Genomic DNA, 26,226 nt, shown 5'->3' on the forward strand with positions numbered 1-26,226 from the left:
GGGTTCCCGAGGCCCGGAAGCGGGAGCCGAGGCCCGGGTGCCAGCAGGGCTGGTTCCTTCCGAGGCTCAGGGAGGATCTCCCGCTCTCCAGCGCCAGGTCTGCTGCCATCCTGGCGTCCCTCTGCCTTCACACCCCTCGGCCTTCTCCCGGCCTGTGTCTGTGTCTGAATCTCCCTCTGTCAGGACCCAGTCGTGTTGGCCGAGGGCCCACCCCAAAGACCTCACCTTCACGAATTCTCTCCTTTTTAAAGGCCTGTTTCTAGGGGAGGTCATATCTGAGGTGCTGGGGGGGGGGGGGCGCGGGGACAGACCTTCGGGGACAGGAGTCAGCCCATCACAAGGGTTCACCGACACGTGGGCTCAGTTTTTGTTTTGTTTCCTATAAAAGCAAGTGACGCTCGCGTCTGTGTTTTTGGCTTCCCTGCTCGCACCTAATTGCCGTCACTGCACTGTCGGTGCAGATGGGGCCTCGGCTCGGCAGTTCCCCGGAGTAGCGTGCCGGCTCCTGCACCAGCCCCGCCGGCGTTTGGAAACCACGCAGCCTCCTTCTCCCAGGAGACGGGCTGCCTGGCGGGGGGCCTCAGCTCCTCCAAGCCCCGCGTTTCTCTTTACCGTCGTCGGGGCTGCTGGTGCTCTGTTGGGTCCACTTACTCAGCCCGGGGCTTTTATTTTTAACTAAACAGCTTTCCCAACAGGTGGGCCACTAATGACCCCTGGCAGAGTGCTTTCTGCTCGAGGATTTTTATCAGGCGTAGACTGTGCACACGGGCCCTCCCAGGAGGTGCACGGCCTTTGCCGTGGGGCTGCGGGGGCCTCTCCAGGAAGAGGCGTGTGTGACAGGCATGCAGGCTTCTGCCTGTAGATTCGGGTATTCGAGGCTTAGCGTTTTCTTGTTCCTGCTCCCTTCTTTGTTCTGGCGGCAAGACTGCATGGTAGGGCCTAGTGCCTTCCAGCCGTCGTGCCCATAAGATGAGGAGAGCGAATCGGTAGGGTTTTATTTGTTTCAGAATTTTCTCTGTTGTGCTCAGACCCTCTTTTTTTCCACAACTAAAGCACACATGAGGTAGTTAGAGCTGCCAGCGGATAATGTAGTCCTAGGCGCCAAATGAACACAGCTAAACCTTTTTGGAAGTTTGTGGCAAAGAAACAGTATGAGAGATGACAGTTTCTAAAGCATCGGACGGTGAATACTTCCTTTCTGCTGGCACATTTAGGAGTCGAGAGGTAGAGAAGCAAGGATTACCATGGTCTGGTAATCAGAACCTGGATTTAATTCCTAAATGTGGGAATTTTAAAAATCCATTTGGAGGCATTTTAAAATATAAAAACTCTTTATGCAAGCTGTCCTCTCTTTATAATTCTTCCTTAAGAAGAAGGATGTTTTGAAGCTAACCTGCTCAAGCACACAGGCCCACACACAGTTTAGGACCTTCTCATTTTCGTGGACCATGATGAGGCATCAGTGAACCCACATCATCACGGCAGGTGCAAAGGTAACTACCGTGTCTCCAGGAGCTGCTGTGACCAAACCCCACAGACGGGGTGGCTTAAACAGCAGGCCTTTATCCCTCAGGGTTCTGGGGCTTGGAGTCTGCAATCCAGGCACCGGCGTTGAAGTCCTTGGGCCAGGACCACCCAGGGGCCTCGCCCTACCTTGATGGCCCCTGTAAAGACCCCGCATCCAAGCGCGGTGGCCTTCTGACGTCCTGGGGTTAGGACTCCAACCTGGGACCTTTGGAGGGCCCAGCTCAGCCTGTGACCCCCGGTGGCAGATGGGGTGGCTTCTTCAGGACCTCAGCAGCGGGGAGCCTGCGGGAACGCGGGTGTTTCTGGCGGGTCGTCCTGCGTCAGGATGCAGAGCTGCTGCCTGCTGTCTGCTCCGGGGTCTCGGTGATGATTCCCTGGTTGAGTGACCTGCTCCATTTATCTCTTGGTCGCAGAGCTCCGGGCGAGGTGTGGTGCTCCCGGCGTTCCTGTGAGTTCACGCCAACAAACCCTGTGAAGGCACCGCACTTCCCCCCGAGGGTTTGAAGTCAGCTTTTCCCACTGTTTTGGTTCCACATCAAAATATGTTTCCTGGTCCCTGGCGATGTGTTTCCGTGTGATCCCACCAGCTGGTGCAGGGGGGGTGGGGTGGGCGGCTGGAGGCCACGGGAGGAGAGAGAGGTCGGGGCACTCACCCGCGGGGAAGGTGGCCAGACTTCCTGCCCACGGGGTCTCGGGCTGCCCAGCTGGGGTGCCCGGTGCTGACAGGCTCCGAAGTCTGGGGTGGAGGGCTTATCGGGACAGATCCACTTCCCAGCCTGCGGTGCAGCACCTCTGGGCACTTCTACTTCTGTCTTGCCAGTAAAAGGAACTTTCTAATGAGAAGTGTGCAGCGTTATTCTCTTCCCAAGGAATTTGGGGGCCATGGGATCACTGCCCTTTTGGGGTCTTTTTGTCTGTACAGCATGCGTGGCTCGCCCCTGTGTGCAGAGCCTTCCGATAGGCCCACGGGGTCACAGAATGATGCTGAATTCTTGCCACAGAAGGTGTGTGAAACCAACAGCAGTGCTGGGTAGAAGAAGTTCATAGGTTTTAAATAAGAGCTTAGACTTATCTTGGAGCCTCGGAGAATGACGCTTCTGCTCCTAAAGCCTGGGAAACGCAGGTGACTCGTTTCAAGTGCTCCCTGTCCTCACGCCCGAAAGGCCACGAGCCTCTTCTGAAAGGAGAGGGTCTTCCCACCTCGCTTCTTTCTGCGGATGAGAAAGCAATTCCGCCAAGGATGGTGCCAAGCGGCGCCCACGATCGGCCATGGCGGTGAGGGTGGAGATGACAGGCCGATTCCCGCTCCCGGTGGATTGCTTCTCTGTGGTGGTTTTCAGAGGACGTCATATTGTCCCAAAGGAGCTAAAGTTTAAATGTCCGTTGGTTCAAGCAAACGTACTTGAGCGTCTGCCCTGGGCGAGGATGCTTATCCAGTGTCCTCGCTGTGTGTGTCCAGTGAACTTGTGTTTCCTTTAGAATAGGCTCGGGGAAAGTCCCAACTTTTGAGGTCTTAATGTCTCTGTCTGTGCCCGGCACAATCTCTGAATTTGCCTTTAAAGGGGCAAAGTTACACGAGGAATGTATAATACTTAAAAGGAAACTAGTTTTGGGGATGTGGAGCATTTTAAGGTGAGTCTTTTGTAACAGCAACAGCACACGTGTGGAATTAAATTCCTATAGACAAACTTTGCTTTTGTGATTCGAGTAGTTAAAGAGTAGACTTTCTTAAGGGGCGAGGGCACATAATGAACAGGGTTACTTGGAGCTACCGGGTTCAGTGACCCGAGGGGCTGCATGTCCAAATCAGTATTTCAGATGTGGTTTCTTTTAGGTTTTTGGGTCTGATCAATGATTTTAATAATATCCGTAACCTTTATGCTGTGTCTAAGCGTTAGTTTCCAAAAGTCTGATGAAACTACTGCTGACTCTGATTGCATTTTATAAGTTGTTTGAATATTTCAGAGTTTATCCTAATTTGAAATAAGATTAAATGAAGCTGGAAGCTGGTAACAAATCCAACTACACGTTATTCCGCTGGGGCACCCCTGGTCCCGGCCCGTCTGCACTCGGGTGGTCTCCATCGGGCCAGCCCACTCGGGCTTTTGGACCAGTCAGTCACTTCTGGGATATTTTCCCTTTTCTGACCTGGCAAAGGATCTTCAGCCACATCATTTGAAGATCACAAAAGGAAGCTCACTGGGGACGCCCCTGGCGGTCCAGTGGTTAAGACTCTGCGCTTCCACTGCAGGGGGCTCAGGTTCGATTCCTGGTTGGGGAGCTAAGATCCCATATGCGGCATGGCCGAAAAGTTAAAAAAATTTTTAAAAGATTGCCAAAAAAAAAAAGGAAGCTCACTGATAGTGAGCTTTAAAAAGAAGACAGTTTGGGGGGAGGTCTCTGCACGGTCCCCCTGAGTACTTGCTTACAAGACCCAGTGCCAGGGTCACATGTTCAGGCCCCACTAATAAGAGGTAGAGCTGGACTCAAGCCATGATTAGCTAACCCCGGAGGCGCCCCCTGGCTGAGCCCCTGCTCCCCGGAGCCCTGACGAGTTTTCCCTCTAATCGGGGGGCGTCGGGGAGCCTGGGACCTTTCTCTGACGTCCGCGTCCTGCTCCCAGGATGCTGGTGGCTGCTCGGGGAGGGTGGGAGCCCAGCAGACAGAGGTCCTCACGAGGCCAGAGGCTGACCTTGGCCACAGGCCTGCAGAGGCTCCTGCAGGTGAATTCGGAGTCTGAGTGCAGGACCCGGGCTGTGTGTTTCTGCAGTTGTGCTTTCTTGCTGCAGGAGTATGTGGTCTCGCAGGCCCAAACCCTCATCCCCGCAGGGCAGGCTCTTTCTGGTTTCCCAGAGTTCACAGCTGACGCCAGAAAAGGTGCTCTGTGTACTGACTTCCAGCTGGAAAAGTCAGCCTTGCAGATTCAGCTGTGATCTGTGGATTTGTGGCGGAGGGAGAGGCTTCTGGCCCACCTTTACGGCCCTTTCCCCAAGGTGTACGTGGAGGATGTAGGCCCCGATTTTTCTTTTTGATGTTGTTCTATGAATGTCTGTTTTCAGCCACGAAAAGGAGAAAGGATCTCAAGTACTTTTGCGTTCCCGGAGAGGATAAAATCATCTGAATCTTCGTGGCTTTACACACAGATGTTTAAGTCTAGCCATTGAGATCTGCCATGTTGGCTGATTCTGTGGATAATCCAAATGCCCGCAGAGTTTCGGCTACGAAACCCGTCAGCTCCTGGCCTGGTCCTGCTCCCGCCGGGCCATCCATCCGTGTGCGTGTGAAGGCGGGGCTGCTGCGCTCAGGGGTCTCCCATCCCGGGGCCCCTTCCCGGGTCTCCGATCTTGAGATTTCCCAAACTGTGAGGAGACCCGACCAGGAGCAAGTGTCCAGTGACGACACGCACGAGTGACCACAGACACAACAGAATTGCTTTCTGCTCAGACGTTCTCCTCCGAGGAGAGAGTGGGGTGCTTGTCGGGGACCCCACGCACCTGCAGCACACCTGGGCTGGGCCTCCGGGGAAACAAGGGAACGGTCCTGCCGGAGACCGAAATGTAATCGTGAGGCAGCGATTGTCCACCTTTAAAACTCGGCCTTCCGTGAAAATTAACGAGCAAAATTGTATTTATATGTCATGATGGGCTTTGCCTTTTAAATAAATGCTTCTAAAATACCTTCTGGAAGCTGGGGCTTGACCCACAGCATTGAGCTGGTTTTCGGTAAAGAAAGCGACCCGCATGTTGTTTTCCCCCCTGAGGTTTCCCGTCCAGGTTGGTCTGTGCTCTGAGCGCCCAGCCGGCAGCGGCTGCGCCAGCCCACGCGACTGGGACACGGAAGCGGTGCATTAATGACGCGCTGCGTTCCACTGCTCTCAGCGACGGTGCCTTTGTCACTCTGGCCACGTTGTTTTAAAGGCTTGCTGAGGTGGGCGGTTCTGTCCTCTCCCTGCTCAGGCTTCATGTAGATTTAAGCGGGCTGTTTCCGGGATCTGACCATTCCGCTCAAGCACTGGTCGTGCCGTGGAAGCCCCGGGGCCCCTGGGAACGCCTGATTTTCTCCTGAGAGTCACTTCCCACAGGTGAGTGTGGCCACCTGCAGGGCAGTCGCACCGTGATGATGCCTGTTTCCCCTGAGCCCAGAGCGCTGCAGGGCTCTCGGGACGTGCGTGCACCGTGGCCTCAGCGTCCCTCCCCGGGGACCTGGGCTCGGGGCCAGCGAGCTCGCGGGAGGCGTGGATGAGTCTCACTTTACAGATGGGGAAACTGAGGCACTTGGAAATTGCTAGACACAAAACGGAAGACAAAAGGCCGTAAGGCTCCAGTGGCCCAGTCTGGGGGTGGGGGGGGGGGGGCGAGTGTGGTCACTGCAGGACTCGAGGCTGGGAGGATCCAGTGATGGCACGTCTCGGGGCTGGACGCGCACCTGTAGGTGGTACTGGCGTCCCACTGTTTTATTTCAAGTCAGATGTTACGGGACGTGGGGGGAGGCGGAGTCCGGGGGTGCTGCGGTCACTCGCTCTTGGTGTCCAGAGACCACGGCAACGGGGGCAACGCCCAGCGGGCTGTGCGTGTCGGGCACGGGGATGGAGCAATGTGCCTGATGCAGGTACATTCCTGTAGATGATCTGAGAACAATTTATTTATTACATCCTGAGCCACTGAAGTCTGTTTTAAACTTAGAGTTTGGAAATGGAATGGTTACTATTTCATGACTGTCCAGGTTTTTCTGTGCGTCCCCTATTAAAACAGATTAAGGGTGAACTCTGGGAGTTGCCCCCTGACTGTCCTGGCATCTCTGGGTAGAAATCAAACCCGAGTGTCAGTGTCATGGCTTATGTATGCCCCATCCTGCGTTAGCTCGGCGGTTCTGTTTCTTGGTTTTTGTAAGCAGTGTGGCAGGTGTCAGCTGAGCTTTCTCAGGCTCCGTAATGACTGGTTAGCAGCAGGCTCTGGCGGCGTCCGAAAAGGCACTTGGGGCCTAGTAACAGTCACAAACACGCTGGCATCTGCCTCCTGTGACAAACATGAGGGTCATTGGAGCACAGAGGGACCATCCAGAGCTCAACTTCCCACGGAGGTCCTCACCAAGTAAACACTCCTCCACCCATCCACCCACCCAGCCACCCAGCCATCCACCCACCGACCCATCCACCCAGCCATCCTTCCTTCCATCCACCCATCCACCCAGACATCCTTCCTTCCATCCACCCACCCATCCACCCATCCACCCACCCATCCTTCCTTCCATCCATCCACCCATCCACCCACCCACCCACCCACCCATCCATCCATCCACCCACCCTTCTTTCCATCCACCTGGCCATCCATCCACCTGCCCATCCATCCAGACACCCATCCACCCATCCAGCCACTCACCCATCCATCCATCCACCCATCCACCCATCCATCCATCCGCCCATCCGCCCAGACATCCATCCACCCGCCCAGACATCCATCCACCCATCCAAGGCCTGGGCCCTCCCTGTGCCCTTTGTTCCACTCCAAGAGCGGACGTGAGGGAAAGGCAGCGTCCTCCCTTGTCTAGACAGTTCTGGTCCCCGGGGACGGAGGAACTGGGTGCAAATGCAGTTGTCTAGTCTTGGGTCAGGAGGAGAAGCTCCAGTGGTTTGAGAAATTCCTCCAAAGTAGCTTATGTTCCACCTCAGCTGGATTTCTGGACAAGAGCTCTTTCTGTCCCACTGGGCTGCCCCCACATTGAGCTGTAGGAGCACCTGGTGTCCTTAGACGTGTCTTCTCCCAGGAGAGGGTTTAGGAGTTGGAGGGCTTGTTTTCCTGGAGAACAGAGGGCCCTGCAGCGATGCTGCCCTCTTGCGAGCCGAGAAGGAGACCCCAGGCAGCTGTCCGCCCTGGGGAGGCGCCGGGTCCAGTCTGCCTGGGGGTCCTGGAGGCTGCCTGGCTCCCCCCGTGCAGGTGCAGGGTGGTGGGAACGGTCGGGATGCAAGTCTGGATGGCAGGACCTGAGAGGCTTACGTGAAACTGGCCTGTTTTTGGGGGGGGCGGGGTGGGGGTGATGAGCGGTGCAGAGTAAGGATGACGGCAGTCTTCCAGAAAGCTGGAAGGAAGTCTTAGCTCCTTGGAGTTCTCCACACCCTGTTCGGTGGAGCCACTAAAAGCAAAGAATTCTTATGAAATTCCTGAGTCGATCATTAAGAAAAAAAAAGAATCTCTCCACGGTGGCCTCGCTGTTCTTGTTCTGAAAGTTCCAGGTCCGTGACTTGAGTTTGAATTGGAGTCCTGAGCAGACCTGGGCCTGGCAGAGCCTCCGAGAGTGTGGAGAACGAGCGGTGGCCCTTCCTGGGCTGCCCACCTCCCGAACACACACCAGGCACTAGACCCCATCCGTGCCCCCCCCCCCGAGTCCCCAGGGCACGGGGACAAGTTGGGGACCGGTCGGGGACAAGTCGGGGTCAAGGTGGCAGCAAGGAGGGGTCTGGCACTGGTGTGACCCAGACAAGGCCTCCTGGGGGTGGATCCTGGGCCTCACGACAGGTCACTGGCCGCAGAATCTCAGGGTGCGGGTGCCCTGCCTACAGCACCCCGAAGGTGGGCAGGCCGATGCAGGGCTCTCTCCTCTCACCTCACTGGCCTCCTTGCATTTTACTGCCCGGCTCCGTCCCTCGGCCCCCTGTTCACCCGCCAACGTCTCCGTAAAAGCACTTTTCCAGCCTCCGGGAGTGGTCAGGGCACCTCCTCCAGGCCACCGTCCTCCTCGTGGCCAGCCCTGTCCCCGAGTCCCCTCAGCGCTATCTGAGTGACAGTGCAGAGGAAGTCGGTCCCAACAGCTGGGGGTGACCACCCGAGACCCCCGGGCCTGAGTTTCTGTCTGAGGCCCGCCCCCCGCTCCCATCCCTCCCAGACCCATCAGACATGCAAGGCCAGCCCCGAAGGACTTTGGCCTTTCCTGGATCACAGCCAGCCCCTCCCCCAGGGCTGTTCCCTGGGAGGGTGGGCGGGTGGGTGAGGATGCCACCCACAGCCCGCGAACCTCTGGCGGGTCATCAGTGGAGAGGCCGGCAGCGCCAGGGCGCCCTCCAGGAAGGCCGACCTTTCTGGCGTGGGAGGAGCTTTCTCACCCATGCCTGGCGGGGGCCCCAGGGGGAGCTGGGTGGACCTTGGGGCGAGGTGTGTGGTCCCGGCCAAGCCTTGGCCCACGGGAGCCTTTGGGGGCCCGGAGACCCTGCTTGATTAAATAGCCGAGAACTGAGCTGATAACCTTTTTTAAAATTAGAGGGAGAAAGACAAAACAAAGCAAGTAAGTTAGGCGGCCATGGGCTCCCGACCCTGGGAAAACGTGTTACTTTAAAGTTGGGGTGACGTCCTCCTCCCCCTTCTGCTCTGGTTCTCTCTCTCATTCGGGCGGACTTCAGTCCTGCCAAGTTCAGAGTTTGTAGCTTCAGCTCTTTTAGAAACAGAAGAGTCCTGAAAGCCTTTACAGTTTTCTTCTAAGTGGTAAGTCCATATGAGCCTTAGGTCTCAGAAAATTCAGAACTGAAAGGATTCTACCCAAACCACCTGAACAAAAGAGCAGCCACCCTCCCCGGGTGTCTATACGGAAGGAGAACTTCCCAGCACAGGGGCTTTGCTGAGACTCTCGTACATGGCACCTGGCGGTGGGACGTCCGGTGCACGTTGGTTCTCTGACGTTGAGTGGACAAGGCCTTTTTTCAGGGAGAAGGTTCCAGAAGGGCTCCAGGCTCGGGTGCAGCCAGTTTAGGGAAGTCACTGCCTCTGACTCAGAACAGTCACCAAGCTCTCCAGGGCAAGAACAGGAGGGTGAGAAAGTAGACGATTTGGGGGGTTTACAATTCATATCCTTCACTGTGGGATACTTTTTAATGCCAGTAAACAAAAAGGAAAGTGAATCCCTGACAGTCCCCGGCCCTGGAATATCACCGTGGTAACTTGAGTGCCTGTTTCTCAGCTTCGCTCTTTCACTCTGTATCACAGAAAACCAAACTTGTACACGAGTCAGAGACTAGTCGTGGCTCCCCACGCCCACACCTAACTGACTGATGACTTGTGGTCCGCTTGCCTCACCTCCTCACCCACACCCATTATTTTGCGGTAAATCCCAGACCTTATGAGGTCTTACCCATCGACATTCAGCGTGTCTTTCAGAGATGGGGGCTCAGTTTTAGAAACAAATCATGACACCTGTAGATACCGTACCCGACACTGATACGTGATTTAAGAGAATCCCTTGGTGTCACAGAGCAAGTGTCCAGACTCCCCTGACCTACTTTCTCCGAGGTGGTCGGATTCCAGCTCCAGGCCTTGCGGTCGGCTCAGGTGCAGAAATCTCTGTTTTCCCCCTGCACGCAGCTGTAGGGGGCTCGGCGGGTCCCAGTCCGGGTCACCTGGCACACTCCTCTGTCCCTGGTGTTCGCGGTTTTTCCTTGAACTGGTGCAGAATCGGGGCCTTGCTGGGATCTGGCTCCGAGTTCTGGCGAAGTGGTGCGTGCCGTTCCCTCAGAGGCGGGTTCTGGCGTCTCCGTGGTGGTAGCGGTGGCCGATGAAGTGGTTTAAATGGAGAGGCCTGGGGTGAGCAGGTCCGGCCCGAGCCCCGCCCCGCTGGCCATCGGGAGCACAGAGGCGCGGTGGGGACTGAGTGAGGCTGTCCGGAGCCCTGGGCCCTGCGATGACCTTGGTTTTGAAACAGTGCGAATGGCCTCCGTCCGTCTGTGTCCCCGCGGTCAGCCGCGCTCCGAGCTGGGTCTCCTGTGCTGGAGAAACATGTCCCTGTCAGGCTGCACCCGCGGAGACTGGCGGGTCAGCTGGTGTCCCTGGGTCCTGCTCAGGGGTGGGTTTGGTTGGTATCGAGACGGGTGCAGGCGGTCGGTGGTGCCGAGGTCAGAGCTGCAGTCTCATAAACACCTGCTCCGGGGCGGCACAGCTTTTGCTGAAGTGCGGGAGGCTGTCTGTGAAATCCTTTGTGTGCTGGAAAGACTGCCCTGGCCTCGCGGGTACCCAGGGAAGCCCCGAGCGGGCGACCACAGTGGCCGGGCAGGGAGGAGGGGCCCCGGGCAGCTGGGGCAGGGCCTGGATGGGGGTGGGAGACACGGGCTGAGAGAAGTCAGGTTCGTCTGGGCCTCTGCATGCCCGTGGGGAGGTGGGCTCCAGGCTCCAGGCCGTGAACTAAGCGTCAGAAAAGATCCTTCACCCTTTTCCCGCACGAAGGAAGCACAGAGATTTGATAGGACACGAAAGGCTTTCCGGCGGGAAGTGGATGGTGGCAGCAGCTCCAAGAGCAGGGAATTCAGACTGGGGCCCCGGCGGGCTCCCCGATGGAGGCCGTGTGACTCCCTTCCTTGTGTCACACGAGCCGGCGTCCCCAGCCTGGAGGCCAGGGCCGGCCAGGCCAAGCCAGGCTGCGTAACAGCCACTCACAGCGGGGCTCCTGGTGGCTCGGGGAGGCCATGGGCCTGGTCCACCCCTCGGCCCGGGGGGCGGGGTGATGGTGCCAGTGGTAACGGGTGGAAACCGCAGGCACTCAGCGCCGCCGGGGCACCAGCGTCGCTCCTCGGGGTGGGGGGGCGTGAGACACGGCCTCCAGCCTCTTCTTTAAACGGGAGCAAAAGGAACGTGATTCAGGTGCTTACCTACCGAGTGCAAAACAGCCATTCAGAAAAACCTTCTATTTGCAAGAATTCCAGACTCGCAGAGAGATCTGTGTCCCCTTCAGCCAGTGTCCCCAGCAATGCCAAGCTGATATCAAGGACAGTCAGTGACCGTCATCCCCGAGCGGCCTTTGGAGACCCCGAAGGAGCAGGGGTTGGGGTGTGGGGGGCCTGGAGTCCCACGTTGCCGTTAGTCAAATGCGTGTAAGAGGTCAGGGGACACTTGAGAGGCCTGGAGACTTTCAGAGATGTTACCACTGGGGGTTCAGAGTGTTTCAGTTTATTGTTACCACGTGATGGGCGCGTGTTGCAGTGTTACAGGAAGATGCAGCCTCAGAGTGCCGTTCCCTGTGTGGTTTGGCAGAGATTAAAGCCATCGGGCCCCTGTGTTGGCGAGGCCGTGCAGGGGACCTGAGCCCCGGGAGGTGTCAGGAGCCCCAAGTGTTCACGCTCTTTGACGGAGGCTGTGGATCTGTGCTGAGGAAATGACCAGAAAGGCCACCAGGATCTCACGCTGGATGTTCGCATCTCTGGTATCGATAAGAGCAACAGATTGGGAGCAACCCACAAGTCCATCCACAGAGCGTCAGTCATCTACAGGACAAGATGTGGTGCTGAGATCAAACCATTTTTGAACAATATGCTAAAATGCTCAACATGTGATCTTTACATTAAAAAAGCCAGGATGTCACAGTATATATTTTATTTTGTTAACATCCATCCCTTTTGTGTAAAAATACTTACAGATATATGCCCAGCTGTGGAGGCAATTTCTCTGGTTGATTATGAGATACATACGTGTGTGTGTGTAGAGAATGTAAAATAGCTTCTGTTTGTGCAGATCAGCTGGATCTTAGATTCGAATTTAACCGTGTGTTGTCTTGGCTGCATTGAGTGTGACTTCTTAAAAAATCAAATTAAGATGGAGGTGAGTTTGAGGTTATTCAGCAGCCCTGGGCTGAGGCCATGAGAGAATTCTCCCGATGTGGTCCCCGTGGCGGCTCCTCTCCGGGTCGTTGGTGACCCCCAGGAATGACGCTCCGGCTGCAGGGCCCGTGAGGGGGTTGGGTTGGGACAGCGCAGCCGTGAATCACCGTCCTCGCAGCCGGGGCCGCTGCGTCTTGGAACATTCCTTCCAGTCTTAGGCCTTTTCTCTGAATCAGAGATACATTTACATTTTTTGTGGAGCTGCCAAATTCATGCTGAAAATTTCCAACCCAAGACAATAATTTTCATTGTCTCTATTACAATATTTATTTTGTGGACCATTCTAACTTGAAACTGTGCGCACACTGTGTTGCTGGCTTTGTCCGTGATTCAGGAGCCAATTATTTCCCCAGATCTGTTCTATCGTGTTCAAGTGCAGAACGGCTCAGAAGATGCTTGCCCCGCGCGGACGGCGAGGGCTTGCACTTTCCGTCCTTCCTTTGCTTCTCTTTCCGTCGCACACTCTCGTTTTTTAACTTCCTGGGAGTCAGATGAACCTAACTTTTATTTTGTTTTTCATTTGTTTCTTTTCTATTTACAGCAAAGGACAGTCTTTTCACTTAGATCAACAGTATGTATAAGATAACAGAACAGATTAGTACGTTGGATATTCTAAACGGAGACGTGGTCCCCTCCGGGCGGGGTGTGCTGAGCTGGGCAGTTTGTCTGGGGGTCGGGGAGCAGCTCCCGTAAGATGCCAGTTACCGAGGGCCGACCTCGCGCTCGAAGCCCGTGGCTCGCTGGTCCTTCTAAGATGCCAGTTACCGAGGGCCGACCTCGCGCTCGAAGCCCGTGGCTCGCTGGTCCTTCGTCCTGGCGGTGTGGCCGCACGTGTCGCTGATAACCACGTCAAGAAAGTGCTTCTGAGCGGCACAGCCCGGGAGACTGCCAAACGCATCACAGAGCTTCGCCCACCAGGAAGACTCCCATTCGATTGCTGTATAGCGTTTCTCAGAAGCCACCTGGCATTTTGGGGGGGGGGGGGGGCGGGGGGCTCCTGCGCTCAGCCCGTGACTTGGGCGTTTCTCTTGTCTGGGCATCTCGGAGTCTCCGCGCACACACGTGTCCGTCCCATTCTTCGTGGTCACATCGTCTTGAGTTTTCCGAGGCTGTACTTAGTGAGAACCGGGGGCCGGGGGGCATCTTGTTGACGTGGAATCAAAATGTAGACAGCAGACAGGGGCCCGGGGTGTGGGCAATGAGCAGTCCCACCGCCTGCAGTCTCGCTTCCTGAAGAAATCTGGGTTTAGGTTGGCTGTTGAATAGAGGGTTTTCAAGTGCAAGTTGGTCCTGGAATCTGACACGTCGAGTCTGGAGGAGGGGCTTCCCAGGGTTGGAAGGCCTCCCGTGCAGACGGTGATTTTAGGGCCCAGCAGGGTGGACACGGGCTGAGGGACACACTCCAAAGCGGCCTCCGTGCCTGCATGGAGGTCCAGGCCCCCGGGGGGCGCTGGTCTGCCCCACCTCCACCGGCGTCTGACTGTTGGACAGGCCCACTTCACTGTATCTGCGGCGGATTCCAGTTAGGATTTTAAATTTCTCGCCGCATCGACACAGATGCAGCCTCTTCTCACGTTAGAGCCTTTGATTGCTGCTCGAAGGTCGAGCTCAGGCCCACTGGGAGGCCTGTCCGCCCGGGTGGCATCGGGGCTGGCGGTGTCCCTGGGACCCAGTGAAGACTTATAGTGGGATGTGGTGTGCGCGGCCTGCGTCCCGCCAGGCTCTCGGCACCAACGCGTGCTCTCAGAGGAGCCCAGCGGGCGGGGCTGCAGAACCCGAGGGTAGACAGGGCGCCCGCCAAGCTGACTCAGCAGGAACTGCACGTGCGTGGCGAGATGATTCCGTTTCTACCGTCACTAGAAAACCACGAATGCCCCGAAATATACTGTCCTTTCCGGGAGTATTTTGCACGTTTTTTAGAAATTACATGTTTGATTCCAATTCAAGTTGATTTCTGGGCTTTTTCTCCTTTCAGAAAATACCTTTATTCTATCTATTGTTTTGTGTTTTAAAACTCACCCCTGATTCATAGTCTGAGATGAGGCGGAGCAGCTGGGGGACGTCTCAGGGAAGCAGTGGACCGACTCCTTCCAGGCTGAAACGCCACGAGCGCCGCGTCCGTGTGTCTGGGCCTCTAAACAAAACCCACCCTTCCCAGCCACCTGTCCCAAACGAGCCTCCAGCACGCACGGTGTCTCTGCTGCGTGCGCGGAAACGGACACACCAGCGACAGGCGGAGCAGGGCGAGGGGACAGTGGCGCCCGGACGGTGGAGACTCCGGGAGTGAAGGCACCTTTGGGGCTACGTGTGGAGAGCGAGACCTGGGCGCCTCCCGTCCACCTCTGCGGGGGCAGGGTGTCCCCACACTGCTCCCGCCCTGCACCCCTCCTGGCCGGCCCGGGGTTGGCTTCCAGACACCTCTGAGGTCTGACGAGCAGCGTCTCTGTTGGGTCAGGTTCTGCATCCGAGAGGGGAGGGGGAGGGGCTGTCACCGTGGGGACCAAGAGCCACCGCCCCCCACTGGGCTCTCGTTGTAGGAAGGCAGTGGGTGGACCGGGCCCCAGCTCCTGTGAGGACCTGGCGGCCTCTGCTTGCGGACTGTGGCTTTTTGGGGTCCGCCTTTTGTCTTTTTACAGGGCAGGACCCTGAAGCACGTTCTATAGGGAGAGCAGGACCTTTGGCCTCACGTGCACCTGGTTTCAGGTGGCACGTGGCCTCCGTCTCCCGTCTGTACAGTGAGGCTGTCAGTGCCCCAGAGATCTGAGGTTGCCGTGGGCCTCGTGGACCCCTCAGGCAGGGCCCGGCTCACTCCCCTCTCCCCTCTTCAGCCTCCAAGTGACAAACCCGGCTTGCAAATCCGCCTTGGGCCCCAGGGCCGCTCCCTTGCTTCTGTGGCTCTTTGGCTGCAGCTCACCCGTGCCCTGGGTGGGCGGCTGCCCAGGTTTTGTGCACGGATCACAGGATGCAGGGGGCTGGGCGAGGTTGCCGCAAACCCGCCCTTTTATCAGGGGCCCGGCGGCATCCCCGACGGTTCACTTCTGCCCGCAGCCAGCGCGTGGGGCAGAGGGCATCGGGACCAGGCGGCCCGGTTCTCAGGCCGGGCTGATAGAACCGTGATTCTGAAAAGGTCTTTAATTCTGGAACCTGTCCTATTAGGGAGGTTAAATAATTTATAGGCCTGTCGTGAAGGAAGGAGAATATTTTAAGGTCGTGTGGGAAAATGTTTCCATCTTATTCAAGAACCTTGTCATGAAGACCTGACAAGGCTCTGGGCGTCCATCACAACCGGGTTGCCATTGGCTGTGTCAGGCCATTATCCTTATTGATGGGAATTTCAGATGCAAGCCTGGCAGGATGTGCTGCCCCTCTGGGCCCCAGAGTCTTAGGTGGGTCTGTGGTCTGCGGGAGGCCGTGGCATGAATGTTTAACGCTCTGTGTTCCATTTCAGCCCGTCTCTCCCTGCCCTCGACTGGCAGCTGCCGTCACACTCAGGACCGTACGAGCTGAGGATCGAGGTGCAGCCCAAGTCCCACCACAGAGCTCATTACGAGACGGAGGGGAGCCGGGGGGCCGTGAAGGCGTTGGCCGGAGGACACCCGAGTGTGCAGGTATCCACTCTGCTCTGACCCCAAGTCCTGTCCCTGCTGCGGGGGCAGCAGCTGGGGCTGGTTTCGTCCAAAGGCTACTTTGTGGTAACAGCTAACAGCGCCTTTCATTTTCTGTCTTTTTTTTTTTTTTAAATTCTCATCTCCCAACCAGTTTAGCTAAATATTTTATACACAGTCAAGTCCCAGTTTTCTCCTCAATACATATAATGGTACAATGAGAGTACCTGCTCTACCATACTTGCTTCTGGAGCTCATAGATCAGCTGTAATCGTTACACCTGAGGTTCTTCTTTGGTGGAACTGCTTTGGGGGAGCAGGCGATACTCTGAAGATTGTGGGGGGGGGTGACCAGCCCGGCAGGGTTGGGAGGACTCCCCTGGATGGGGTTGCCAGCAGGTCTTTATTCAACTAGGAGGCAGAACGGCTGTAGCTTTTGCTTGTGTTTCCTGGTGGGTAACTGAGGTGACCTCGGTACAGCCTGGCTATTGCTTTGTCCCGATGGACAATCCCCTTTATCCCCATGTGTCCCTGAGCAGTCATGTTTGACTCAGAAAAGATGGGAAAGAGAGAAAAGAGAAGCCAAGTGGAGACAGTGTGTCCAAGAAGATGCCCTGGGCCACCTTGAGGGTCCATCTCGCTGCCTGGATGGTGGCCAGTGGGCAGCGTGGGCTGGGGGCTGCGGGGAATGGAGCCCACCTCTGCCCAGCACTCTGCTCAGAATTAACCCCATCCCCCAGCTCACAGATGGGGGCAGATGGGAAGAGCGTGCAGCCCTGCTCTGCCCGCGGCCACTGTTCCCCTCCTGCGTTGGCCGTGGCCGCCCACCTCCTGGGGCTGCTTCCCCACACGTGGCCACCATCCTTGTAGCGCGTCTCCCCGCGGCCGTCAACAGAGCCTCGACCAAGGTCTCCTTGGGCCACGTTAAGATTTGTCCAAAGTGAAGTCCGTCTGCACGGCTGCTGCCTCTGGTTTGGGGTTTTCAGAGGCTACTTTTAAAGACTCCATCCTTTCCTCTCTGAAGCCTTGGACCCTTTGAGGCGGTGGTTCCCAAAGTAAGCCTCCCCAGGGTCCCTTAGAGATGCGATTCTCTGGCCCACGCGCCCCACGGGGCCCCGGGTCTGCTCACCAGCCCCGGCACTGGAGTGCCGGCTGGGACCCGCCACTCTGCTCCTCATGTGGGAACCCGAGGAGCGGGGACCTGCCGTGGGGGTCGGGGCCGGGGCGGCATCGGGGAGGGGCTGCTCCGGCCTCGCGGGGAGCTGGCGGGGCTCTGTCGGTGTGGCTCCGGGCACCGCGCCCCAGCCTCACACACCCCGGGGGAGATGGGTGTACTTGGCGTCAGAGTCAGCGTGTTCAGAGCTGGTGTCCAGGCCGCGCCCGGCATCCCAAACCTGTCGCCCTCCTCCAGCCCGGGAGATAAACGTGAACTCGCAGACAGGCTGTCCTGCAGGCGTTAGCATTTGGTCGTACGTGTCACCTCGTCAGCCCAACGCCTCCCAGCAAACCCCTCTGATGTGACCTGTGACCGTCCCCTTGGACGTGAGTTTGCCCTCTTGTCCCGGAACTGCAGCCGTACGGCGTTGATGGAGACGGTTCTCCCCCGTCTATCTACGCCCCCGCCTGTCCAACCCGCTCCCCAACCCTGTCATTTAGGGAATGGTGCAAGCCGGAAGGGGAAGCAGCAGGGCACCCCGTGTTTGTATTTGATTCCATTTAGATAAATAAAAATAAAGCTTGCGAGGGCAGGAGGGCGCAGAGACAAGTGCTGGTCCGCCAACGCGGCAGTCAGGGCCTGGAGTTTGCAGGGTGACGTTAGGGCGACATCGGAGGCTGTGCGCTCGACGCCCATTAATACCCACTTGGTTGGCGGCTTGACTTGGGAAACGCAGAGCGGGCTCAGCAGCGCCCAGCGGCCGGTGGCCCTTTCAGGGCCCCTCCCGGGCGGAGGCAGGTCGGATAATGCCTGCGCTTAGCCAAGTCCATAAACGGTGTTTAAGTCCCTTCCTGCTGCGGTTTCCACTGGAAGAAAGTGCGTTGCTGCTGAATGGAAAAGACATTACAAAGGTGAGGAAATAGGCTGTTCAATAAGGAGAAATGAAAATAAAGCAGCAGAGAAATAATGGCCAAAAGCCCCCGTTTCTTGTAAATTATATTGGCGCGGGGCGCTGGTCCTGGAGGGCAGGGAGCCTCGTGCCACGTGGACACTTCTGTCGTGAGACGCGAAGCGCAGGACTGAGGCCCTGAGTGAGGGCCGTCCCTGTCCTTGGCCTGGTGGCTGTGGTCCTGGGGACGAGGGCTTGCCCCGCCTCTTCTGGGGGCACAAGGAGCCCCCACCCCTCAGGGTCACAGCGCCACGCTCCCGTGCCCACCGGGCAGGTGGCTTGGGCACAGGGTGGTGGTAGTCTCTCAGTGTAGACGAGATGGAGAGGATTGAGACTTGTGGAAGAATTCTGAAACTTGAAACCACATTGAAAATATCTTAAGAGTGAATCCTCCAAAATTATTTCGAGTTCAGTGATGGCAGGATGGGAGAGGCTGCTTCTGGGTTTAAGCAGAATGAAGGCCCCTCCCCCTGCCACACAGCTGAACCGCGAGAGGAAACCAGGCCCAGCAGAAATGTCAGCCTCTGTCAGCATTCCTCCTGCAAGAAGGTTAGTACTGGAGAGTTCTCTGATCTCTCTGCAGTAGAGGGAGTGTGTGTGCAAGGTGAGGTAAGCAGGTAAAAAGAGGGGCTTTGGGGTTTGTTTTCTTTTTCAGTTAGTGGAGCACAGGCTGGATAAAAATAGAATTTGCACATAATTATAAAACAGATGAAAACAGAAAACTCTCTCAGTTGCCGTGAAAGCCCAGTAACCACAGAGTTTTATTCTGCGCCGTGAGCTATTTTAGCTCATCCTCCGACACCAGCGGCTTCTCGGAGCCTCGGCCGCAGGCCGATCCACGTGTTGGGGAGACAGCCGCTCCCACTGGCCGTTCTGCGGTCGCTGGTCAGAGGGAAGCCAGGTGTCGGTTCCGGGGCATCCAGGCCGTCCCTCGGAGCCGCTGTCACATGGAGCTCAGCGGAGGCCAGCGGTCGTGGGGACCACACCAGGGGCTGTTGCTGCCCTCCTAGGACAGCCAGCTCATCGACTTGCTTCTGCATGCCCAAGCTTGTCGTGAAGTCGGGGGCAGTGGCCTTGTGTAGCGCAGAGGCCCTGCCAGGCCCAGGGAGGACTTCTGCATTTCCCGAGCATCCAAGACGCAGCGGGAGCTGCCTCCACCTCCGCGGCCCCCTCCTCTGAGTCTAGGAGACGCGACGAAATGCAGAGCCTTCTCTCCAGGCAGAATCAGACTGAAATTTCAGAATAGGAGAGGACTTTGCATTCACGTGGTCTTGTCCCCCGTTTTCATTTGGGGACACAGATGCGTACAGGGCTTGCCCAGCATCTTTCGGGGGCTGGTGCCGGGAGTGAGCGTTCCAGACTGTCCACCACCCAGACTCTCCAGAGTCCTTGACGGCCCTGGCGGGTGTGCCCGGCGGGTGCGTCTGGGCCCCCGAGGCTGCTGTGACGGCCCTGTCGGGTGCTGGCTCCCCTCCCCTGCGGGCTGGAGCTGGGTGGGTGCGGCCGTCCTCCATGAGGTCCCCGGCTCCAGCGGCGGGTGTGCGTGTGATGTGGCCACAGCGAGCGCCAGGGGCCCCGGGGTCTGCGCTGGCCTTTGCTGACTTTGTAATGATGGGACCAGGGAGGAAGGGAGTGTGGGTTTCCCTGAACTTTAAAATCGTGCCTTTTCCCCTACTGCCAAAGGATTCAGACACACGTAGAATCCTCCTGGGTGGGAGGCGTCCAGCTGGGGGCAGGGTGGGGTGTCCTGGCTCCCAGCGCCCAGGGCCCCTCGTGTCCTCGGACCAGACCTTCTGCCACCAGCGCCCCGGGTGTGTGTGTAAATCCATGGGCCGCTGGTTTAAGATGCAGGAGCCCCGGGAGCTTCCGACGGAGATGCAAAGGCCTTTTCCGGTGGTGCCAGCAGGACAGATCGACCCGGAGCAATCAGAGCTGGTGCTTCACACCGTTGTTCTGTGTCTCCTGAGCTGCAGGGCTCACACCGACTGTCCGGCGGGATGACTGCTGGGCCCCTTCCGGCCTCCTCGGCCCGTTAGTCTGCTCGTGGGCGAGGGTCTCTGGGTGCGGCGGCCCCTCCACCCCGGGGGCCAGGTGTTCTGGGTGCGTCTGGGGGCCCTCCCTTCCGTCCAGCCTCCCAGCCCGTCCTGCTCACACCCCGCCCCGCGTCTGCGCTCAGCGCCCGGACGGCAGCCGCAGCTGGTTCCCTGCCGTTGCCGTCAGTGGGTCTGGGCTGAGGGGGGAGATTCCCCCACCTTCTCCCTGGGGAGGGAGAGCGGAGGGCGTCGTCGGGCTGCGTGGAGTTTGCCTTTCCAGTGTCCTTGCTGATAACTCAGGGTACGCGTCCCCAGAGGGGTCCCTGGGTCCCCGTGTTCCCTCTCCCTCCGAAGAGAAAACTGCAGCTCCAGGAGGCCGATTCTGTCCACTTCGCTCTTCTTTCCTGCTGTGTCCCCGTCTCCCTTCTACCCTCCTGGGCTGTTGTCCAGGCCTGGCCGTCCCTCCCCCCTGCCCGCTGCGCTGCATCCCTGATGCCTGCTCCCCGTCCCGAGAACAGAGGTCTCTTCCGGGAAGGTCCCCGGTTCCTGCCTCCCCGTGGGGGCTGGGGGAGTGAGCTGGGGGTCGTCACGATCTCTGACCCAGGGGTCAAAGGATGAAGTTCTGTTTACCCAGTTACCAAAATAACCTGCTCGATAGCATCTAGCCCGTCACACAGGAGGCCAGGCCTGTGTGAATAATTAATAGGTTGCAGAAACGTGAGACTCGGTGGAGGCCTGTCAATTCCTAAACAGCACTTTAGGTTTGTAATTTGTGTTCCTGTCAGTTATGAGTGACCAGTGTAACCCCTGTCCGGCCGGGTGGCTGGCGGGGGGATGCGGGGACCACCCTGGCCCAGGCAGTGGGGACCGGGAGGCCGGGCTGGCCCAAGGCAGGATCCCGGACCCGGCCTCGTGCCCTGCGTGGTGCAGGGGCCTCTCTTTAGGGTGGTCGGCTTTGAGGCTCAGGTTTGCCCCCATAGACCAGGACAGGTATTTTTCTATTATGTACGACGTTTGAGCTGACACCGAGGAAGGAACACACCAGGAACCAGTCATTCTTTCCAGATCGTTAACAATCAGCCAGTCGGCTGTTATCACTTTGCATTTCCTGTAGCACCCCGCACCCCTGGGTCCAGAAGCATCAGCATTTCAAGAAACAGGCTTCCTGGGGGTGTCTGAATACTGCGGACAAACAGCAGTGCTTGCTTTTATCTGGTGTCCACGGCATGCTCTGTTTTACCCAAAGCTTCGCTCCATTTTTTCTTGTGGAAACCGGATTGAGACGGGATCGTTAACCTGGAAGCCAAGGTTTTCACAAAAGCCAGAGAAACCGATGCTAGTGGAAGAAATTCCTTGGGCCCAGGGAGGAGCTGAGGGCCAGAACTGCCCGATAGCAGCAGCCCTGCTCCAGCCCAGACCCCACCCACCACCCCGGGAGCTGAGACAGCGCTCGGACGCAGGTCTGGCCCTAGCCCGGACCCCGGTCGTCTGGCAGCCAAACGCCGCTGACCTGCCCGTGGGGCGGATTAATCTTTTATGCGGCAGCTGCCCTCTGCTCTTCCAGCAGCATCTGGGCAGGTGGCCGTTTCCTTCTGGGCCGGCCGCACACACAGGCCTGGACAGTCTCACTCTTTGTAGACACACCTGTGTCGCGGGAGCTGCTGCCATTGTTCCCGCGACACAGTGGGCTCTGCGGAAGCTCAGGGCACCGAGCGGCGGTGGGCGGGGGGGGGGGTGTGTTGCCATTTATGTTCCTCCCAAAGCAAAGAGGTGCCTGTGCCTGCGTGGTCTTGGTAAGGGTGTTCAGTGGAGTCGCACCGTGTCAGCACGAGAATGCAGTGAAGTTGCCAGTAATAATAATAGGAAAGATAGCTGGGATTTTGTTGCTGTCTGCTGACACACGGCACAGACACTCGGTCTCAGGTACGGCACATTGGTTTTTAAACACCTGTTTTAGAGTTTCATTGGCCAGCAGAACTGAGGACAGCGCAGTTCAAGTTTTCCTGCAGCCGATACAGTCACTGGGGGATAAAGTCCGCGAGTAGCTCAGCAGTGGAAACCTTTTCAGAGCAATAAACAATATCGTCAGCCTCCAAAAGTCTTCTAATTCAAAAGCTTTGGCTTCTGTGTTCCAGGCTGCGGAAATTTTAGAATAAAAGTCGCGTCGGGCACAGAACCTCTGATGATTGTCCATAATTCTGCTGTGGTTTCTGCATTATCCCAGGAGGTTTTCCTGGTGTCTTTTGAGGACAGAGCCGTGTGCCGGACCGTTTCAGTTCAGAGCTATGCGTCTGCACTCCGGCCCCATTGCAGCTGTCAGAACACTCACACGCGGTGCAGGTGGGAGGGGGGTGGGTGCCAGACGGTGTAACGGAGATAATGGTGAGAAACCACCGTCTTTGATAAAAATGACAAAATAGGGAAATCTGTGGCCCTGGCCGGCCCTCCCCTCTGACCGGGGCTCCATGGTCTCCTGGGGGCCACACCACGGGCGGCTGAGTCACGGATGCCCAGTACCCTCGGCTGGGGGGTGGCCCGGTGGGAGATCCCCGCTCCGTTTGCCTCGGGGCCGGGTCTCCCTCCCGCTGGCAGCCCCCAGCCTGCTGCCCCGTGCAGAGCCCTGTCCTTCGTCTTCGGGCCAAGCTCTCCGCAGGGAGGGCCTTCCGGGCGTCGTCCTCCTGGGGCACCGCCCAGCACGGGGACGTAGGGAGGTGCGCCCGCTGCGCAGCCTGCCCTCCGTGGGCAGGAAGAGGACGAGAGGCACGGAGGCCGCGCCGGCCCGAGCTCTGGGGCCCAGTGTCTGCGCCCGGTTGGCAGGTGGATGGCTTCGAGCAGCGACCCCGTGTCCAGGTCCTCCTGGCCACCCCTTCTCCTGCTGTGCGTTGCAGACGGCTCTGTCTCTGGGGGGTGCTCTGGATTGGGGGGGGGTGCTGGCTCCCTGAGCGCTGCCCCTGCCCAGCACGCAGCTGGGGAGCCGCGAGCACCCCGCCTGCACACTCGAGGGTGGGGTGGCGCCGTCTCGCCGAGCCAGGCTTCCAGTCTCCTTCTCTTCCACGGGTCCACGGAACACTGGGCTCTGGTCAGCACAGGTGGCCAGCTCGGCCCTGCTGTGGGCCGGGCCCTGCCCAGCGGGACTCATGATGGTGCCGTGGCTGGCCGTGGTGGCCGTCCCCTCAGCAGCAGCAGGTGCCCGGGCAGGGCTGGCCCGACAGCAGGCCAGTGACCGTCGCGTGGACGTGTGGGTGTTTGACAGACAGTGCCCTCGGCCCGCACAGCGCCTCTGTCAGCCCTCGTCTGGGCCCTGCCTGAGGCTACCCTTTGGGCGCTGGTGATAAACACCAAGGGCCAGGCCCTCTGCCCGCCCCATAAGCCTGGGGGGTGGCCACTGCCCCCGTCCGTCGTGCAGTGTTTCCAGTGAGTTCAGAGAGGCCATCCCGGGGAAGGAGGGCTCGGGAGCACAGCCTTGGCCCTGCCCGCCTGAGGTCTGGTCTGCTGTGAGCTGACCGCATGCCCTGGGCCTGTCCTCCCTCCCGGGCCGTGGGGGGCAGGGGGCGCCCTGTGGGGAAAGCTCTCCTGTGGTTTTGGAGACCGAAAGCTCACATGACGCAGTCTCTTAAGTTAATCCAGTACTGGGAAAATTGGGGTTGAAAAAAGTGGAACCAGCTTGTGAGCTGGATTTTTTCCTTCCTGCAGAGTTCCTTTGGGTATTGTGTAAAGATGCAAATTTTACATCTGGGTTAAATGCATGATTTCCCTTTAAATTGCCTGCTGCGCTGTGCACAAGGATCTCTTGCTCGGTGTATGTTTGTACCATCTCGAAACTTAGTGGAAAGTAATTTCCCTCAATTAACTGGTCCTTTGTACGACGCTCCTGCCACTGTGGGCTTGCGCTGTGGGAATTTCAGCACCGAGTAAATTTGGCCTCAGTCATTCCCTCCGCCCGTCATCCTGCCGTGCAAGAGCGAGGTGAGCATAGCAGCTAAAAGCAAACATTTTTATGTGTAGGAAACTCAGCAGGCCTTACACCTTGAAAATGGAATAGCACATTTTGTTTAGTTTAGGTTGAAGCAAAGAGAGGTCATTGTTATGACAGGTAATTTTATAAATATTATTTTGACAGATAGTAGAACGTGCCAGGGGCAGAAAACCCATGCAGTGGAACATGTGAAGTATTTAAATTACTTCTCTTAAAATGAACTTCATGTTTTAAATAATAGATGTTTACCTTCTGGGTTAAACCTTAAATATTCCCATTTTCACTGAAATGGCATGTTTTTAAAAAGGCAAAGTTATTCCCACAGTCCGCTGCATCCTACGTGCCGTCAGAGCAGGGCCCCAGTGTGAGTCCCGTGGGATTTGAAGTTGTCATTTTCAAATCGTCTGACCCCGGCCAGGCCATGTGCCAGCCTGGGGGCTGGGAGGAATATACGCCTTGGCCACACAAGAGACAGTCTTAGCCAAAGACTCATTTACATATTCTTGTATTAAATGTCACAAAATGGAATACTAAGAGGCAAAATTTGTTTCTTCATCAGTCTCTGATTTTATTTTTACATTTCCTGTTTTAAAAATGTAGGTCAAGTCCAGCACAGAGTACAGGTTTCTTAGGAGGTTCGTTAAATTGTCAAAAGACTGGACTCACGCTCCCCAGCAGGGAAAAGTTGGGTGGACCCGGCAAGCTGGTCCTGGTTCCCCCACAACTGAACTCTGTGTGTGTAGAGATGCTCACGTATCCACACAGGAACCAAGCTCTTCAGTTCAAACAGGAGCGGTGTCTTGTTTCTGCAGAATTAAGCCATGTTAGCAGGACCCACCTTGAAATGAGCATCGGGAGCTGGGTGGCTCCTGGCGGGTTCTCTGTGTGACGGCCTTAGAGCAGGAACGGCTCTGCACTGGCCTTGAGGGAGGCACAGCAGGCTAGGACGACAGCGAGTGGACGGGTGGGTCTCTCGGTAAACTTGATGCTTCCGCCAGTTCTCTGCTCGCCACGGCCACTCGGGTTCAGCCGCAGGCCTGAGACCGACTCCCCTCCTCTGTGCACATGCCCATCAGACACTCATCTGGTCCATATGGGCCAGACACCTGTGGGTCAGGATGATGAAAGCTCGATTATTTTAATAGGAAAGAACCACTTTGAATATGAGCACATCCATGGGTGCTTGGAACCACGTCACAGATGAAAACGATAAAAATAGGGAGCCTGACGCATGAAACTCCTGCTGCCAGCCAGGAAATAAGATCTTCCCAACCAGCTACAGAACTCCAGAGCAAGTCTGGAGAGCGTGTGTGTGTGTGTGTGTGTGTGCGCGCGTGTGTCTGAGTGTGAATGTGCATGTGTGTCGGTGTGTGCTGCGTGTGCGTCCGTGCACACCTGTCCTACATGGAGCTCCTCCTCGTCTCTAGAAAATCTCAAGGGTGACATTCAGAACCCCTGGGAGCCACTCCACAGCCTGCGACAAACATGGGCTGTTAAATATTAATCGGGTGCTACAGAATGCTCCGGAGATGCCCACAGACACCGGACACCCGTGGTGAGCTCGTGTGGGGGCCTCAGCGCTGCTGGACGTTCACCTGTAGCTGTAAATTCATTCATCGGGGGCTGCGGTCCAGCAGTGGCCAGTCCTGGCTCATGGCCTGCTGTCTCCTGCCCACAGCTGCGACACCACGCAGACCCCGTTGGCCGGGAGACGGGGCGGGGTGGAAGGAGCCGCTGACCCTGCGGGGGCCCCGCCCTAATAAGGCGCCACCAGTGGCCTGGCGCCCAGGCACATCCTTCCCGGGGGCCCCAAGTGGGTGGCGCGCGGGCCCTGGCACCCTGCTTGCTGAGTGCCTGTGAGTCTCCCGTGAACGGCCTGTCATTGTTTGGGACTGTCTTCTGAGCTCTGAAGATTTACACATGGCTTCACCTCATACTTAAGTGAAGTCGGCGCAGTGCTGGGTCTTGGTCAGCGCGGCCTCGATGAACGGTTCGCTGCTGACTTGAGCCACACTGGAAACAGCAGGCGCTCGCTTCTCTGGGTTGAAGAGACATTTGTTCCCAAACGCGGGGACGGAGGAGAGCTTGGGGAGGCCGCAGTGGGGGGGGACGGGGCGGACGCTGCTATCTGGATGTCGTAGAAAGAAATGGAGAACCAGCCAGGGCAGCATATAGTGAGTTCTCCGCAAGGAAGACAGAGGGCGGGACACCCAGGCCAGAGAAAGCGCTCAGCGCCCAGCAGTGGACCTTCCAGTGAAACGCCGACTTATTCGTCTGGACGGAGCGTCAGCCTCCATTCTAACATCCCAACTTGGAAAAATGACCCGTAGAGACGGAAGCAGGATCTCGGTCAC

At 57.5% G+C, this 26,226-nt stretch overlaps 1 protein-coding gene across 4 annotated transcripts in view; it reads left to right on the forward strand.

Annotated features, from left to right (window-relative positions):
* NFATC1 (nuclear factor of activated T cells 1) overlaps window positions 1–26,226 on the forward strand; it is a 101,138-nt gene that overhangs the window by 14,959 nt on the left and 59,953 nt on the right. For all 4 annotated transcript variants that reach the window (XM_068563004.1, XM_068563006.1, XM_068563007.1 and 1 more), the window contains exon 3: window positions 15,603–15,762. In XM_068563004.1, coding sequence (XP_068419105.1) covers window positions 15,603–15,762 — 160 coding nt within the window. The remainder of the gene's footprint in view (window positions 1–15,602; window positions 15,763–26,226) is intronic.

The sequence above is a fragment of the Eschrichtius robustus genome, chromosome 14 (assembly GCF_028021215.1).
Source record: "Eschrichtius robustus isolate mEscRob2 chromosome 14, mEscRob2.pri, whole genome shotgun sequence".
Lineage (NCBI taxonomy): Eukaryota > Metazoa > Chordata > Mammalia > Artiodactyla > Eschrichtiidae > Eschrichtius > Eschrichtius robustus.